Here is a 19114-nt window from a genome sequence, read left to right as displayed (position 1 = left end):
TAAAGAGCTTTCAGGATGTTTAATCATCTTTTCAGTGCAGGAGCTTGTTAACGCTAACATCTGCATATGTAATTGCTTGACTTTCCCTGTTTTTTTCCTCATTCAGAATTAAGTGGATCAGCCAAACTGATAGATTTTTTGCATCTTGACCCCTGTTAATAATGTTAGCTTCACATCTTTTGTCAGTGCTGGTGTTTCCCAGTAATTCTTATTTTACACATGTAAGTTCTTCGTGCTATTTCCCTCATTTCCTTCTCTCACTGTTATCCCAGCTCAGCAAAAATGAGAGTCTTAGGCCTGGATTTTGTAGTCTGAGCCATCCAGGCAAACCTTTAAACATTCCATGGGGTTCTACTGAACTGCAAATTCACAAACCAACCATACCTCAAAATACATTCATGATCCAGCTCTAAGCCAAGGGCAAGGCTTTTGTGGGTATCAAGGTATTCTTAATGATTGGCAAGGCAAGCCCCTGATTTCCTAATGTTTATAAGTAAATATCAAATTGGAGAGTTGTGAAATTCACCTTTCATTTGTGAAATGTTTATTTTTGGTATTGAAGGATGAAAATCTAACCATGCTCGTTGCGTGCTGTTGTTTAATGATTACTATTACATGTATTCCCAAAAAGGAGTGTTCCTGCTGGAGTAAGTGGACATTTCAAGTGTACCCAAGATAGGAATACTGAAGTCAGCATGCCCAAGATAACTCATTCATCTTCTCTCATGCCCTGAGAGTTAGAATATATTTTAAATGGCACTTTCATTTCTGGTTTCACCTCTGTGTGACAGATTAAAGTAGCATGGTTTGCCTTGCCACAATCATATTTTTACTGGATAATTATGAAGGGCTCTGGGCTTTCCCTTTAAAAAATCAGCCAAATATCCTACAGTGGCTGTGATTCAGGGTTGGTTGGGGGTTTTTTTCCCTTCCATATTTAAATTTCACCTTCACTCTCCGTGCGGGGGGGAACCTGCCTGGGAAATGCAGGTAGGAGTGGACACCGGAGCAGAGCCAGTGTGATGTGCTGCAGGAAAAAACAACACGTGGCAGATGTTTGTGGCATTGCTGGATGCACTTCTGGAAGTTGCTCAGATGCTGCCATGATGAGCACAGTGTGAGAAGTTACATAGCATGGACTGGCTTCCCTCTGAAGGGCTCTGCGGAGTAGTAAGCGTCCTGGCCCTGATCCAGCAAGGCACTTAAGCATATGCTTAATTTTAGGCACATGAGTGGTTTCAGTGAAGACCTAAGAGAATTATTTTTAATTCACAGATCATTTAATTCAATAGGCAGGTCTGCTGCAGCATATGAAAAGTAGATCTTCATATTAAAAATACTTGGGAAATCGGCGATGAACAAACGTTGTGTATGGGCAGCAACCGTTTCTAAAAAGCAGAATGAGGTAGTCATCACCTTTATTGCGGGAAAATACAAAGCAGATCAGGCAAAAGCACTTACAGCTATCTGGGAGCTATTTCTAAATTGAAAATAAGGAAAAATAAAAGCTTGTAAGAACATTTTTTTTTTCATTTGAAGTAGGGAGAAATTTATTCTCTTGATGTAAATAAAAACCTTGTTTGCAGATTGAGGAATTTGTTTGTGTTGAATTTCAGCATCAATTTCAATATTTTATAGTACATTTATCTACAGCTGGAGCATGACAGATTTGTGTATATTTATATGTTTGTGTACATAATACATATGTATACACACATACACAAGGATGCCCAAAGATATACATATACACAGTTTGAAAACTCATCATTATTGCTGGAGTATAAAAACATGCCTGATGCAGAAACTTGTCTCGAGTCTGTTAGCTTAGAGACTGCGTTCATCTGGCACCGTGGGCTCCTTGCAAAACAGGGAACTTCTTCTGTGTAGGAGCAGAATTCCATCAAATCTTGGCTGGAGGTGAAAGGCTCACCTCCCTCCAGATCTCTCCCAGCCTTTCCCTGACACAGTGCCTGACATTCCACCCTCTGTAGACCCATACAGAAGGTGTTTTCTTTCTGCACCCTGTTCCGCAGGTAGAAATGGCAGTGGGATATTCTGGGTTTGTTCAAGCAACCCCAAAAGGAAAGCCAAAGAGTACAAATGTGCAGCTGGCATTAGTCCTGTTGCTCTGACCATTAGAGAAAGGTGCCCAGGTATTCCCAGCATGAGCGTGGGGTGCAGGAGAATATATGGAATGCAGGGAAATCGTAGTGAGACAAACAATTAACGACGGAGCAGATGGTGCCCCTGCAAAACATTCAATAATAAATGTTTGCGTGCGCCGGCATCGGTGACTCTAAGTAGGACAACCTAAAAAGGTATGCCACTTATCCTGTGGGCAAGCAGGACTTTACAGTTCTTTTAATAATCCCTTGATCCTGCGATTTCTCCTGTGAGCCTGATTTCCAAAGCAGGAGCTCAGCCTGGCCGAGCACAGCCCTTCCCTCTCATTGAGGTCCCGCTGCCGGAGCCCGGCCGGGGCTGCAGCTCCTTTGTCACAGAGCATACCCGTGAAAATTAAATGAACATTTGGTGGTAGGCATGTTTGCAGAGAAGAAGGGAAATACTGTTATGTAAAGTGCCATCACATTTTGATACCGAGTGTAGAGGCATTCCTTGCACCAGGGAGGTGAGCGTGGATGCCTCAGCCCTGCTTCCTACAGACAGTCCACCAAGCTAATACTTTTTCTTATGCAGAGATTTATTTTTCCTTTTAAAACCTAGTTTTAAATGTTAGAATTAATTTTTTTTTTTAGTTGAAAAGGCCTTAATTTATTTTTTTTAAACCATCTGCTCATCTAAGATCCCCCTAGTGTAACCTTAGAAAAATGAAGAATACATCTTTAAATCTTGTTTGGTCTGAATGAATGGGTAGATAATCCTGATCAGATGTTTCTTTAGAGAATAATGTTTAAAACGATTATGGAACTTAGCTGTCCTGTCTGTTTCCTAGGTACAGTATTTTCATTTCAGTTGTGAAGTCATTAGGGGTCATCCAAGGTAACCGGTTATTAAAATAGTCCTCTTTTGTTTCAGATTTCCTGTTGAGATGCTTTAACATGTAAAAATCTCCCTGCTGATGTGTCATGTTAGCTTTCCTAACCTCTAGATAGAAACCACAAAGCAGCCTACATAGCTGTATGACTGGTTACCCACCTACATAAACAATAATTACTGCTAAGTGGGAAATTAGATGTCACATTTTAAGTCTAAATGAAAGTAAAGTATTTGAGAATACTGTCATTAAATGCTTGAAGCTAATCGCAGTTCTCTCCCTCTGTTTGTTTTGTAGGACATTTGGGCTTCCAGGACAGTTTTGTCACATCAGGTGTTTTCAGTGTGACTGAGCTAGTAAGAGTCTCACAAAGTAAGTATCATGTTGTGTCTGATTTGTGTGGTTTCTGCAACCCAAGTTATTTTTTTTTTCTTTGATTCTTATTGTTCCCTTCCTCAATTCAGAAACAGCATCTTGAAAATTAGGATTTTCTTCTCTCCACTTCTTGCCAGTGGACAGCATTTATGTGCCACTTCTTTTAATGGGTGAAAATAAACCAGCAGAATTTTAAAGTGAGCTGATAAATAATTTGATTCTGCAAACTTGTGTGTGCAAGTTGATAAACTCATCTGGTACCCAGCTGAAAATGGGCAGAGTGCAGACAAATGCATCAGAAATCAGCCTCCCATGGATCCCTTGGAGGATCCAAAGGCTGTATTGTAACCAGACCTCTGGAAAATACCTGATCTGTGCACATAAACCTGGAAATTTTCTGATGCTGTTTTTCCACATTGTGTTCATCCATGCCATGTGTACATCCATGTATGTGTGAGATTCTGGGTTCCACATTGTGTTCATCCATGCCATGTGTACATCCATGTATGTGTGAGACTCTGGGGCTGTCCAGTGCAGGGCCAGGAGTTGGACTTTGATGATCTGTGTGGGTTCCTTCCAGCTCAGGGTATTCTCTGAATTTGGGGTTTGTACACCTGCAGGTTGCTGAAGTCTTATACGAAGTCATAAGTCAAATAATGCCAACAACTGTGCCAACTTCAGCCCTGATAACCTCACACATCCTGACTTCCCCAGGCCCACGTTTTCCATTAGCTGTATGGAATTCTGGCTTCTAGAGGGGTTTGGGTTTTGACCTTTAAAGAATGCTAATGCCCCCAGTGTGAGTGACACGCTGCAGCATGATCATTACAGGCTTGTCAATACTCACTAACAACACCAAATTAAGAGCACCTGTCACCAGCCTGTTCCATTGATCAAAGGTGCAGTGATTGTATTTTGCTATGACACAATCCAGATAGTCCAAGGAAGGAGGACTGTGGACAGGGTCTTGCAGAGACACTGCTCCAAAGCCAGGCCTGTAGGGATTTTTTTAGGGATCTAAAAAATACTTCCCTGTGAGGGTGGGGAGGCCCTGGCACAGAGAAGCTGTGGCTGCCTCATCCCTGGAAGTGTCCAAGGCCAGGATGGAGCAACTTGGAAGTGTTGTGGAAGGTGTCCCTGCCCATGGCAGGGTGGAACTGGGTGATCTTTAAGGTCCCTTCCAACCCAAACCATTCTGTGATCTTTTCTCCAGTTATCATGGAGATAATATCCCATTATCACCAATCACCACTGCTCCAGGTGAAACCCTCAGCTCTGTGCCCCTTTAAAACCTTAGGGTACAACCAGTCTCATTAGGGCATTAAGAGGAGAACCATAAAAATGGTTCTCCGAGACAGCAGAAATATTTATTTGTGTGCTGGCTCTGGGGATGTAATTCAAGTCATTCTAGGGCTAGAATCTAACTGGCACAAACCGAGCAGAAAATCCATGGTTTTGAGTGAGAACACAGAGTTTCTCAGAGGATTTTCCTGGTTTATTTCCTATTTTGGAAAGGCACTAGCTACTAAATTGGCTTTACATTCAAAAAAGTGATGATACAAGGAAAGCATGGCGAGTGCAAGATGAGACCTATATGCCCTGGAGAGAGGCAGAGAGAAAAACGTTGAAGAAAAAATTTCTCCTGAGCTTCTTTCCCTGACAGCTGGTGGGAATTTTGAGAGAAGGGCAAAGTTAAGAGGACTCAGAAGTCAAGAGGAGCTGCTGAGTGCTCAGCACATTTGCGAATCAGTTCACTTGCTGAAGTGCTTGAGCAGAGGCTTTGGCATCTCACTGGCTGTGCAGGGAGCAGAGACTGGCTGGTACCTGCAGCCCGGGTGGACAAACCCAGGTTGTCACCGGGATTTGTGTTTTGTCACTTCATTTCACCGTGACAGCGACAGCGTGAGGCTTTTGAAGCCCAAAGGGTTCACCCTCCCCCTCTGCAAGGCATCCCATTTCCCCCCAGCCTTATCTTGGCTGGAGGAGCCCTGCCCAGCAGAGCTGCCTCTGGACTCTGTCAGCCCTGCTCCATGTGTGCACTTTTCCTAGGAAAGTGCCCCACTCCTGGCTGGAGCCTTCCCAGCCTCCCCCAGAGCTTGGCACTGACCTCGTGAGCATCGTGTTTCAAGCTTATTAATTTTCCCTGATATTTTATTGTAAGTGAACTGAAACACTGGGTATCAGAAATCCTAGCACTCAGCATGTTTTGCAAATTATGAGCTGTGTCTGAGATGTTCCCTCTGCTTGCAATTGACGTGCACCACCTTCAAGGATGGGGCACCTGCGTGCAGGAAGAGCATGGACTTTATTAGAGATAGGAAAGAAGGTTATGGTGGGAAAAATACAAAGATTCAGCTTTTATCTGTTCCAGACACGGGAGTTTGCACTGTTTTTCATGGGCTCTTTAATAATCCTGGGAGGTCAAGACCTCAGTTTTATATCCTGTCTACAAGCCAGCACCTCTACCAAAAATAGTGTCCCCAAAGCATATCGGGATATCACTTCAGAACTGACTCAGAGGGAAGAGTGCCAGCAACTGATTTAGCTACACTGCTTTTGATAGCACCCTGGATTTTCCTTGGAGATGCCCCAGACATGTACTGACCAGCCTTAACCTTGTTTACTTTATGAGGTCTGAGAAGCCCACAGCCTGACATGCCCTGGCTACCCAGTAGGATATGTTTAGTGTCAAGTCTAGCAGCACATTCCCAGAAAACTCAGTATTAACTCACATGCTCAGATTCAAAGAATTGTTTAACATAACAGAGCAACGAGGAAATTGCTGCATATTTGCCTAAATTGGTAAGCAAGGTCTTTTAAAGTTAATATAACCCTCTCTGGGTTGTCTGCATGTTCCTGTGTCCTGATTTGAGACCATTCCTCTTTCCAAAAAGGTCATCTTGTGTGTGCCTACTGTTATTTTTCTTTCTATGCTTGCTTTTGGTAATGAAATGATAGAAATAAGTGATTTTCCCCAGTTTTAACTGGCCCGCAGCAGTTGTTATCCAAAATTAATCTTACAAGATATTGTGGGTAGCAATTATGTGCTGGGTTTATTTAGTGAAGTTCCCAGAGGTCTGCATGACAAGGAGTCTCAAGTAAGAGGCAGTTGTCTCCGTCATGCAAATTTGGGGAATGAATTAATCAAGTGAAAGGTCAGCTGTTTCTGTTATCTATCTTGCCTATCAGTGCTGATGATCACACTTTTCTGTGAGCTATTGAACAAGTCTAGACTGTGTTGGTAACAGAAAGTTGCTTTCTTCAGTCCTGTAGATGCAGATTTTCTTTCAAAATGCTGCCCAGCTGCTGAGTCTTGCAGAGCCTAGTAAAACAGAGAAAAGAGATCATAGATGTGCATCTGAAAAAACAAAGAATCCTCTCCAGCCCGTCTGATGTGGGTGTTGCAGCTCATGCTGTCAGTTCTCCTCCATTATTAGCAGGCAGAGGGTGTGAGCTCCTCTCTGAGTGTTGTCTGTCACCCCAGATACTGGGGAGACCCATCCAGATAACAGAGGCTTCATTCTTCCCTCTCTGGAGAGCTCTGTGCTGACAACAAAAGGCTCAGAGGCAGAGGAGTCGGGGATGGACGGGTTTGGGAGCTGACAGCCAGCTGTTGGCCAAGTGAAACCTCCTCCTTTTCTCCCCTTGTTAGGAAAATATTCCACTGGCTGTGGGCATGGAGGAGACCCTCTGCAAAAGGTGCTGCAGGGAGGTGGCTCTGGTGCCAAGTGTCCCCTTCCCTTGGCAGGGGCAAGGGAGAAAGGCACAGGGAATGCATCCCCCCCTTGGCTTTGAGTCTGCACCATGTGCAGGGAGAGCTGCTGGGAAGATCTCCTCCCTCAGAGGTCATTCAAGCAGCCAGATAAACTGCACTGCCCAGGATGTGAAGAAAGATTTAGGATTTATGAACATTGGCTAGAGCCAAATCAAACATATTTGTTTGGTGGTGTGTTATTTGTCAAAATGACATCATTCTTCGTGCTGATAAACAAGGGAATTCTGACTGCACCCTGGCCTGAAAATGCCACACGTTGGGTTCAACGTGTGCTGTGTGCAGTGAGGAGCAGTGGGGGGGACTTCTAATCCTTCTGATGAGCCTGTGGCACCACAGGCACACACACTTGCTCACTGCTCCTGTGCACACACAGAAATGGTCCAGCTAATTATCCCTGAAACACTCAGACTAATGCCATGGGTGTGGACAGGACATTTGGGGAAGCTCAGGATCCTGCATCCACACTGATGCTGCAAGTGCCAGGCTTGGGGATGGAGCTTTGGGGATGCAGAAAGGGGCTGAAGGGTCCTTGCCATGGGATGGAGAGGCACTGCCAGCACTCCAAGCATGGAGCGTGGGTGCGGCTGAGGAAACGCAGCCTCCTCGTCCCTCTCGTCCAGCTCTTCCCACAGGGAAATCCCAGCACGTCCTGGCAAGGTGTGGGTTGCCCTGGCACTTGTGGAGGGGCTGGGCTGGGCAGTGGAGGCCTTTTTGTAGCCCAGGAGAGGCTTTTCTCCTCCTCACAGACACGTGTGTGCAGCCAGGGAGTGCTAAACCTGCTCTCCCTGAGCTGCAGCCTGTGTGTTTTCTGCTATACTAAGCACTACACCAGTGAAGGCAGTTAAAGTCAGCAGCATGAAAATTAACATTTTAAAAGATACTCTATATTCCTTAGGAAAGCACTGCTATCCAAAACTCTCTGTGTGGGCTTGGGTATGAGAGGGAGAAAAAAAGATTATAATAAAAAATAGACTGCAGGCATAGAGTGAACAGTTGCCGTGACCTTGCCTTTTGTATGCCATTACACAATTCAATGGCAGTCCACTCAAACCTTGCTCTCGATCAATATCCTATTAAAGCAGCACAAAAAGTCTCTATAAACTTAGTGGTTAGCTATGTTTATAAATGGAACTCAGCATAATTAGATGGTCAATAGCAGGCTGTACTTGTAATTTTAAAATGAACATCACACATTTCATATCTGTTGTATTCGGTGAAACCTCTTTGAATCTAATGATACAGTGTGGAGCAAACAAAGGCCTTGCAAAAAAAAAAACAACATCCAGCTCCCCTTTCCTCCCAGCAGCAGCAGCAGCACAGTGTGTTTCCCTTTGTTTATGGAGTCACAACACAGGAAAAAGTTTATTAGTCAAATGTCATGTTTCTCCCATTTAACCTTAAACACATTATCACTTCACTGCAGTGTTACACATGTAATGATCTTAGTCACATCCCAGGACCTCTGTAAAAATAAATACATACAAATGGGGAAAAAAAAATAGAGGCTAAATATTAACATGGCTTAAAGAAAGTGCCATATTCCAAGGGAGACAAATGCCAGCCTGGCTGGTTTTATTGAGTGGGTTTCCTGTTCTGTAATTCAGTAATTTTTTCAAAATAAATATTGCAGTTGGGTTAAGTAAGAGGGCTTTTTCTTAATTTCTCCATTATTTTTCTTGACATTTCGGATGAGGAGCTGAGCTGGAAGGGAGCAGGCTGTGGGAGCAGGGTGATGCTGCCCTGCATCCCAGGAGTAGAAAAGTGTCAGGCAGAGGCACCACCCGTCCTCCTCCTCCTGTTTGGGCAAATCAGCTTCTCCTGCCCCTCTGAGTGTGTCCCAGCTGCACAGGGAATTATTGTGATGCCAGCAGCTGAAATGGGGGCTCCAGGCTGGGTGTGGGGCAAGAGGGATCCTTCCCTCTCACCTCCTTCCAGCTCATAGCCCTGGGTCAGGCAGCATCTTGAGATTTTTGCTTTGAGTCACAGTTGCAGTTTCTGACATCCTTTCCCATTTGGGGGATGTTCCTGAGCTGTCAGGAGGTCACTTTGCTGCAGAACATTTCTTACAGGGGTAATGGTGTGGTTTAGATGTCGTTGCCTGGAGTTTGTGAGGCTGCAGCTCCCACCACTCTGCTCCATGTGGGGCTGGAGCGTGTTCCTGGGGAGTAGGAACAGGGGTAGGGAGGTTTTTTGGTGGATTGCCACTTGCTGCAAGGAACAGGGTTGGTTTAGACAGAGTTTTTTAGTTTAGACAGTGTTTTTTAGTTTAGACAGGGTTTTTTAGTTTAGACAAGAGTTTTGCCACAGTTTGCACCACAGCACTTCTGTGGCCAGAGACCTTGAGCTGATGGTGGCAGGGTGGTGGCTCCTGTGCAAGGACTGCCACAGGGTTCAGGTGCTGGCCCCCACAGCCCAGCCAGGCACTTTAACCTCTGCTGGTGTCTATTAGAGGTGAGTTTTGTTCTTTAACCCTCTGGTTTCAAACTGGCATTTGACTATGGTGAGGTGGTTTTGGCCAGTGACCAGCAGAGCACCCTTAGTGTTTGCTACCCAGGCAGCAGCCCCAGTGGGATCAGCCTTTTCTGCTTTGCACTGAGTTCACACAGCATCTGCTCTGTGTTCCTACCCTACCCCTGCTCTGAACACACATTCCTTTTTTCTATAGGGCCAGCTCAAGAAAAATCCAGGATTTGGGAAAGGGCAATAAACAGGGCAGGGGGAAAGAAAGAAGGGAAAGCATTGCCCACATACCAGTTTTTCTTCCTTATCTCCTTGGAATAAAACTGTTTCATAAATCTGGCAATGTCCAGGAAGTTCATTGTGCCTCGGAAAGAAACAGTGCTTTAATTCAGTGCTTGCCTTTTTATGTTCCTGTTTGGAAAACTGTGTGCTTAACCTGTAAGTTTGGGAGGCAGAGAGTGCAGAGGAGTTGCTCAGGAAAGGGTTTTCAGAGCACAAATCTGTTTGGCAAGGAAGTTGCTGAAAACTGTGGAGTAGATGCTGCAGAGAGTACCTTTATGATTGATTTCCATTCAAGTCAGACTGACTGCAGTGTGGTCATTTTTCTAACCCATAACTGCACACACTGCAGCAGTCTGCTATCTGCAGGGTGTCTGAATTATAGCAGTCCATGTCCCTGTTACCTTTTACACAAATTACTTACACCGGTTTCTTTTTCCATGCAAATTCATCAGTTTTACAGCCTCTTGTAGCTGCTGTCAGGAAACTGTTGCAGAAAGCACAAATTGATAAAACGAGTTAATTTTACTGTGCTTAATTTTTCTTTCCCTCTGTTAACACACCCTCTCATATACCCAGTGTGCAGGAAGCATATGATAGTTAAGAGAAGATAACAAAGGATTTGAGTGTTCTTGTCATAAATTACTTCCCAACTTAATTCCTTTTAATGACCATTCCAGATTTTGTCAAGTTTTAATGGCGTTGTGCATTTTCCGTCCCCGGCTTTTAAAAAGTCCGTGGCTATCCAGGCTGTTCCCTTTCTGTCTCAATGACGTTCTTAAAAGATCCTTGCCAAACAACAACTAATTGTCTTGTGGGGATGATGAGGCAGCTGCAAAGCTACATTATTCCTCTGTCAAATCTGACATTGTGAGCTCCTTAAGACTTGGGGTGAAATACTGGCCGCGTTACAGTCAGTGGCAGCACTCCCAGCCCAGACATGTTAGCTGGGTGATAGGAGCTATCCTGTCTTCATTTCCTCACTCCTTCCCCGTTGGACTGAAAGATTTTTTCATGTTTGAAAATGGGCCAGATTCTCAGACCAAAGATTAAACTTGGCTCAGCATCCCTGTGTGGCACTGAGACTGCTTCGCCTTTGTGGCTGCGAATCAGGGCTCTCAGACAATACAGCCCAGGCCAAGCTGGTGCATTTCATTGTGCAGGACGTCCTTTTTCAGAGGGCTCTGAAATGGGAGAGAAACTCAGGATCTGTGATTGCCAGCCCCCGAAGTTGTATTGTCCTGTAAATAGCACTGGAACAGCCACAGTGGACACGGTGCCATTTGCTGTATTAGTGGCATTTCGGCACGAAATCCATTCTCTGCTGACTTCAACGTTAAGCTGCTCTGCTCCTTGTCTGCTCCCAGAAGAGTACAGCACATGGAGTTCATGGCTTGTGCCTGCAGATTTCAGGGTGTGTAGGAATCCCTGACGTTTAATGTGAAACTGAAGATCCAGGACAAGGAAATTGCAGGGATTCGTATCCCCTGCAATAAAAATTTCAGTACTGGGTAAGGTGATGAGGTGAAGAGTGGAAGGTCACTGCTAGATAAAACTTTTGGGGAGTCGTGTGTCTCTAGTTCTGATTTAGCTCTGATTTAGCTGGAGGAGAGGCCAGAGGAAAGCTCAGATGCTCTTAGGCAGAAAAGAATTCAAGTTTCTCATCTGCTTTTTTAACCTCTGTGTCTGTGGCTGTATATCACACGTACCCCAGAGGTTCTGAGGTGTGTATTTCCCTGCCCATGCTGCTTATAGATCCTGCCAAGCACTCTACAGGGATGATGCAGCCTATCTGTAACCATGCCAATAGAGACAACATGGTCCTAAAAGCACCAAGTTTCATTAAATGTTAGAATGACATTAATAAAAAAGTAGTGCTTAGAGAAAGTCATGCCATAATTGTTTAATTTTAAAAAATAATAATATCATCTTTGGAGGAATGTTAGAGAGATTCTATGTCACGGAACATTGTATTCTTGATAAAATTTCCATCTTCTTGATTGCAATGCCAGGTACCATTAGCATTTCCTAATTTCCACATCCCACCTGTTCCCATCGTGAAACTAAACACACCCATGAGAAAGAAGAAAGTGATTTTGAAGTGCAATTCATGCCATATTCACATGACTTACTGACTGCAATCTCTTTTGTTTCCCCAGCACCGATAGCTGCAGGAACAGGCCCTAATTTCTCCCTCTCAGATTTGGAAAGTTCTTCGTACTACAGCATGAGCCCAGGAGCAATGAGGAGGTCTTTACCTAGCACATCCTCTACCAGGTAATTTAATCTCTGCCTACTACCAGGTTCCTTGGAAACCCAGGCCAGCATCATTACTCAACTGGGGAAGTAACCATTAAATTCTCTGACAAGCTGTTTGGGGGCCTCACGATGTGGAGCTGTTTCAGATTCAGAGAGCTGAATGTTCAGCTGGATTGCAGGGAAGTTTTTTTGTGTGTACAAGCCTCCAAGAAAAACTGCTGCATGGACTTGTGTAGCTCCTGGTTGTATCTGGGTGTAGGAGAAGTTCCACTGGAATTGTTGAGTTTCAGCTTGTGGCAGAAGAGAACCTGGAGCATAATAAGATGCAAGGAAAGTCTTAAGATAGACTTACATGTATTCTTTACTGTAGAAAGTGTTACCTGTGAGACTAAGACTGTTTTAGGATCTTAGTCTATAAAGCATTTAGTTTTTGTAAAGCATTCAGAAGTTTGTGACTCAGCCTTTGGAAACCAAATTGCTAATGCAGATGACTGCCCCATCTGATTTTGATTTCGACTTAGATGCCAACTATCAAACAAGGATATTTTTTATTTTTTACCTTTCACTTTAATCATCCATGAGATTAGATTTATAAACAAGCTCAGTCACTCGAGTAGTCTTGAACACTATTAAGGAACCAGATTGATTTTTTTCCCCTCACAGCCAAAATAGATCACTTATTTTAAAGACATGACAAGAAAGTCTAACTCCTGCCTAACGCTCTTTTACATTTTTATCTCAGCCTGCAGTGCCACCAGCTTTGCAGTGAGCAAGTGCACGTGTGAAAAATCTCTGTCGTTTGAATATAGCTGTTGTCTTTATTTTAAAAATAATAATCTTTAACGAGAGGCTCTTAGCAGTAACTTCTTACAGTTTGCAGTGATTGGAAGAACATTCTGTCTTGCACTTAGCGTGCACGTTATGAAGCTCAGTGACTACAATTCCCATTACACATCAATTAAAAACTTTGTGCTGTTTCTTTCTTGCCTGTAAACTGTGTAGCCTACAGCACTCATCATTAGCACCATTCTCAGGTAGAATTTCCTGGTGACTCCAGAAGCAAAAGTGAGGTTATTAATGTTACTTAAGAGCTCAGTTGTTGCTCTTCTATTCTTCTGCAAATAGCTACCACTGATAAGGAGCTAATTATAAACAGCATGGGTAGTTAATAACTTGGTAATATGTTTGTTTTCCTCTCATTAGGCTGTTCCCAGTCAGGAAAAAAAAAAAAATTCTTTAAATACACAGACTCAGCAGAATTATCAGGCGGTAATTATATTGTATGCACACAATTTCCCCTATTGACACATAACAATTCTCTAAATTAAGGAATGGCCAAACCTGCATTCCACACATGCCATAAGACTTATTCTTCCTGTTTCTCACCAACTGGTTTTGCACACCCGCCAGCTCCTACCTGTGCAGAGCTTGGGGCGGGGAGCCTGTGAGCTCTAAACCAAGAGTGGAAGATTTTATGTCTGTTAAATCTGTTCCCCCTACACAGAGGAGCCTGTTGTTGAATGCCTTAAGTCTTAATAGAATACAGATTTGGGGGAAAAAAAAAAATTAGCTGGCCCAGCCTTGGAAAAGTACTTAGAAGAGAAATTCTCAGTAAGGTCCCCACACAGTCTGTACAACTCATTATGGAAAACAGAGCCAAGCTGGAGTGTCTTTGGCTCTGGGATCCTCTCCCTGCAGAACTGCTGGAGCCAGCGGCCACCAGAGACCACTCAAAGGGCTCTTCTGTGTCCTGAGCCTCTGGTGAGGGAGGTGTGATGTATCACAGGGGAATTCTTTAATGCTGACACTGGCCAGAGATACCCATTGGGGGCTTTCTATGCTTGCTGGCACAGCTGCAGAGTCAAATGCTTCTTATTGTAGGATAACGTGAACATTTGAACCAAGAATGGATTCTTCCATCATTCACTTGCCTGTGTTCCTTCTTATGGGACTGGGCTAATTGAAAAGATTGAAAATAAAAGTTTGAGCTGATAAACAATTTGCTTTCAGAATTAGCCGTGAAAAAAAGTCTCGTGTGTCATCACCATATTCATTCAAACTGCAAGAACCATGCAATGCAGATGAAATTCTTGCCTTTTTATTGACCTCTGCGTGCTTTGAAAAATGTCCTACTCTGAATCTGTGAAAGCCTAAATGTCAGGCTAGCTTCTGGCCAAACTGGTGCGTGTTTAGGGGTTTGGCCTGTGAAACATTGTTTTGTAATCTCACCAAAGCGCCCCAAATCTGTCCCACCTTGAGTTATTCTCAAGCACCTCCCAACAGCAGTGCCTTGCTTCCTCTTCCATGCCTTCATTATGTGTTTTTTTGCATGCTCAGCTCCACAAAGCGTCTCAAGTCTGTGGAGGATGAGATGGACAGCCCTGGGGAGGAGCCGTTCTACACAAGCCAAGGGCGCTCTCCGGGCAGCGGCAGCCAGTCCAGCGGATGGCATGAAGTGGAGCCAGGTAAGCCCCGGCTCCCAGAGCCCCAGAACATCATCTCCACTTGCTCTGTTTGGTTATCAGAACTGCTGTGTTAGAGAGGTGACCAGTTCTAGACGTCTCGTCACTTCCGAGAAACGGCCTCATGAAAATATGGCAGTGGTTTTATTGCTCCTGCAGCTGTGAATGTTTCTGTAGTGTGTCACTCCTGTGTTTTGGCCAAATATCTGAAGTATTTAAATAATGCAGCAGAAGATAGGCGGTCTTTTTCTGTCAAATTGTCCAGATTCAGTTCTGGGATAGCTTTTTCTAGCAAAAAGCAGTACCTGTCTGGGCTGTGCTCCATCAGTTATGCTGCTTAAATAAATATCCCTAAACTTATATAAGATAGAAGGACTTTTCAAGCATTATACAGTACTTGAGATCACTTAGTAATGACTTTTAAGAGACTTACAGAAGGAGTTGTTTTATTAATCTGTAATGCTGTGAAGTGTGATTGGAGGCTTCATATCAAAATAGATATCACTGGCTGTTACACTTCAGAACGTTGAGGAAGCTCTTTGGCCTCTTTCAGTTAATTTTTGTGTGTGATCTTTCCTGTTGATCATTTTTTTGGGTTATGTTACGTTACATACTTAACTGTCCATTGATCACTTATCCTGAGATCATCTGGGTGCTTAATACTATTGGAAATATTTTTTTTCTGGGTCAGTGCTATGTGCACAGGTGAAGTTAATGCCTCAGTGTTGCTTACAGCTAAATAATCAAGTATTTATTGCCAATAAAAATAACAGAAGTCTTACTTGTTAGAGGAAGCCAAGCAGTGCCTCCCAGGGTTTGGGAAGGTCCTGTAAAAGTGCAAAGGATCTTTTGCAATGCGTATTTTTTGCCTTTCTTGTTCGTCTGGATTTAAAATATCATGGGTTTGGTTTGTTTGGAAAAAACACATGCTTGTCCAGGGCACTGTGTATAATGAACTATACAGCACAGAAAAGTAAATTCGACCTGCACAGCATTAAAATCAGTTCTGTGGGCACTTGGCCAGCCACCTATATCCTTCATCATGTAGGAAACATACCCACAGCTTTCTCTGGAGACCCTGTCAAACAGCTGTCCTTTACAGCATGCCCAGAAAGTCACCAAATTTGGGCTATTCCAGACTGGGAGGAGACTGATTCCTGTGCCTGGGAGCCCTTGGAGGATCCCCTGCCAGCTGCCCTCTCTCCTCTAATGAGGAGGAGCCAGCTTGTGGGCCCTTATTGACTGCAGATGTGGCACTTTGGCAGGAGGAGAGGATGGACCTGCAGGCAGGCAAGTGCCAGGCTCCCCATGACTGCCTTGCCACCGCCGTCCCCAGGGCTCTGGTGTTTGCTCTGAGGTGTCCTGCTCCCAGGCACCAGGGGCTGTCCCCTCCATCAGCTCCAGGCTGAGATGATGTAAGGCAGAGATTCACCTTGCGCTAAACCTCTGCTCACCAAGCGGCAGAAACGCGGACGAAAGCTCGGCTCAAAGGGAGAGATCCCAGCCGTCTCTGCAGACACAGATGGCTGAAAAGTGATGGGGTCACTGCTTCTGCATCACTGCCAGGCTGGGGGACAGCTCCCCCCAAAGTTTGGGGTGCTCGTTGTTAGTGACAAATGTTCTCCATTTGTGCAGCGGCCAGAGGTTGGCTATTAATTCTAACATTATTAATGTGGTTTTCCCCACATGTGGTCATTACCTCTGGCTCATCCAAGCCCTGGCTTGATGGTGGCACTGAGCTGCTGAGCTGGGCAAGGGAAGTACCCAAAGCCTTACACCTCCAAAGCACCTCTGCTGCTCTTGGCACCACAGCTGCCTGTGTCAAACTTCCCGAGGTGCTCAGAAAGACAAGAACAAGTCAGACAAGAGAAGGGCTCTTCCTTCCTCATGACCTTCCTCACTTATTATAGAAAAATCCCAGATTCTGCTTAGCCTTGCCTGTAAAATGGCAGAAAATCACCTTGCAGCATCAGGGACTGTAGCCAGGTACCAACTAGATATAGCTCAGATTCACCAAGCCATCTATCACTGTCACAGCTGTGAAGAAAAAGAGCTTTCTTTATCCTGCCCACGTGGGATGCACTTCCAAGCCATCCTTGTGCTGTATCCACACAGCCCCACCCCAGTGCTTCTGCCATGGCTTTCCAGCAGCCTGTCCTCTGAATTCATTGCCTCAGCTTCTCTGTAAAACAGGGTCACTGTGAGAGCACGGCTGACAGAGGATTACCTGAAGAGCCACAGCTCATCAGTGGTGAAGGACAAAGCAGTGCTGAGTGTCCTTCCCTGCCAGGGCAGCAGTGGTGTGTCACTGGCCCGAGGTGCTCCCCCAAGGGACACTCCTGCTGTGGTCTGTGCACAGACATCACCCCTGGCTGTGACACCAGTGTGTGGCCTTTTGTGTTTGACACGGGGGTTCCACCTCCACAAATGTAAAATGCTTGAGGAGTCTTTAGTGGGGCATCTGCCTAGAAAATAATTTGGTCACCTGAAAGCTGTACAAGTGATGCTAACATCCCAATTTAGCTGGGGGCTTTCCACAGCATTCCTCTCTGAGAGGGAGCTTTGGAGCCTGGACCAGTTTCAGATCCATCCTTTGCGATATCTTCATTTCCAGAGAAAGGCCTTGCCATTTATTTAATCTACAATCAAAATGGTGGCACAGTTTTTAGCATACAGTAATCTCTGAGATTCGGTATTTTCTTTTTTTCTCAGTGAAATTTGCAGTAGAAGTTTAAAGACTAAACCCATCTTTTTGTTTAACTTGGCATTTCTTCCCCGCAGCTCATTTTGTGCTGTGTGGGATAACACAGGTATCAGCAGTGCAGAATGGTGCTGTTTCAGAAGACAGGCTGAGGTTTTATCCCGTGCTGGCAGAGTAGTGCAAGCCAGGTTTCCAAACTCCATAATTAAAGCCTGTCCTTTGGGTTACTGGCCAAACAACAGGAGGAGGAAATCAGACCAAGGAAAGGAAGCTTAGACTTGTCTGTGGGATGGCTGCTCTGGCTGGGAAGGAAAGTTCAGAGAGGAGCCAGCAGCCAACCTCCCAGCCCAGTAGGATCCACACCAAAGATAATAATACATCCTTTGCCTTTATTGCCTTTGAGTAGATTGCTTCCTCACAGGAGATTTAGATTTATGCAGAGATAGCTTCTTGGCCTATATGCCTTGACAGGTTTATGGGAGTGAGAGGATGAATATTCCATCTCTGTGTGTTGCATCTGCTTAATTTTGAGGTGTGCACATGAGAAAGAGGGGAGACTCAAACCCTGGAGCAGGTGTGAAGCACACACATGCTCGTGGCACAGGCACTGGGAGAGGGTGGTAGTGAAAGCTGTGGCCTGGGACAGTGCAGGGCTGTGTGAGAGGGAGATGGAAGAAATGCACTTCAAAGAGAGCGAAACGTAGAAGAGAAAGGGAAAAGGAGAAGACAGGCTTTAGGCCATACAGAAGGGAAAAAGAACAAATGCCAGGAAAAGAAAGATTTGACTTCCTATAAAGGAAACATGAAATGGAATATGTGAACTCCTCTTAGAGAAAGAGAGCACTCCAGGCAGAGGGTTATTTACCGCCAGCCGCGACTAGTCGCTCTACATCTGTCTCCATTCTTTTCTCTTGAACAAATTCCCTTTTTGGATACTTTTCTTCCTGCTTTGCTTCCCTGTGATTGCCCCTGTAAGTGGTCTTTGGAGGGCAGGCTGTATGCTCAGAACATATGTGCAAACTGGCCGGAGAACAGACGAGGACAAAACCACTCTGTGTGCTATTTAGATTAGGCAGTGGATGCTTCCCCCGTGCCTACTCCTGTCTGCAGGATGCAGGCTGCACCTACTGTCCATCCACAGCCCTCCCTCTGAGCTTTCACTTGCTCTGCTGAGGCACCCTGATGTCTGTCTCATGTGGAGACTTTGCTGGGTGTAATCCTCCATGCTTCACCCACCTGGGTGTAGATCCTTCACACTTCGCCCACCAGCAGCACGACCTCTCCATTCATGGCACATCGAGCTGGCAGTGATGAGCAAAGGACTCAGCGTGGTTTATTTTACAGATATTTCCTGCGACCGAGGGTGCAGCACTCTCCTTGTAGGTCAGGTGTGACAGCCAAAGCAAACCCCAGCATTAATCCCATGTTCCTTGTGCTGTACTCCTTGAGTCTTGCATCCATTTACCTGCACTCAAAAGCTCCTGGGGAGCTCTCCGACCTAAAAAGGCTGGAGTCTGCCAGAAAAGATGAATTTCCTTTCACAACAGGAAGGCTTAGGAAGTGAAACAAAGCAGACAGGTAGTAAATTACTTCTGCTTTTCAAATACCTTTTGCGGTATCCTCCTTACCATTACTTTATCTCAGCACTTTCAGTACATAACTCTTGTTAACTGAGAAGAAGGGCAAGAGAGGATAAAGATGATGTTAGTAAGAAAATAAGGCAACATCACACTGGCTTTGAACTCCTGCACAAAGCTGGCCTGTGTTCAGTTCTGTGGCAGCTCTGCTTGTAATGGGGGTAAGCCATA

General features: G+C 44.8%; 1 protein-coding gene across 19 annotated transcripts in view; it reads left to right on the top strand.

Moving 5' to 3' along the window:
* The window catches only part of NFIA (nuclear factor I A), a 350804-nt gene that overhangs the window by 257923 nt on the left and 73767 nt on the right, over window positions 1–19114 (top strand). For all 19 annotated transcript variants that reach the window (XR_012057082.1, XR_012057083.1, XM_030278568.4 and 16 more), the window contains 3 exons: window positions 3293–3367; window positions 12044–12161; window positions 14481–14608. Coding sequence is in view for 17 of the 19 variants with exons in the window: in XM_030278568.4 (XP_030134428.1) it covers window positions 3293–3367; window positions 12044–12161; window positions 14481–14608 (321 nt within the window). In the remaining 2 variants the exon portion in view is untranslated. The remainder of the gene's footprint in view (window positions 1–3292; window positions 3368–12043; window positions 12162–14480; window positions 14609–19114) is intronic.

This window comes from Taeniopygia guttata, chromosome 8, assembly GCF_048771995.1.
Source record: "Taeniopygia guttata chromosome 8, bTaeGut7.mat, whole genome shotgun sequence".
In the NCBI taxonomy this organism is placed as follows: domain Eukaryota; kingdom Metazoa; phylum Chordata; class Aves; order Passeriformes; family Estrildidae; genus Taeniopygia; species Taeniopygia guttata.
This window is presented reverse-complemented; position numbering and strand designations above follow the sequence as displayed.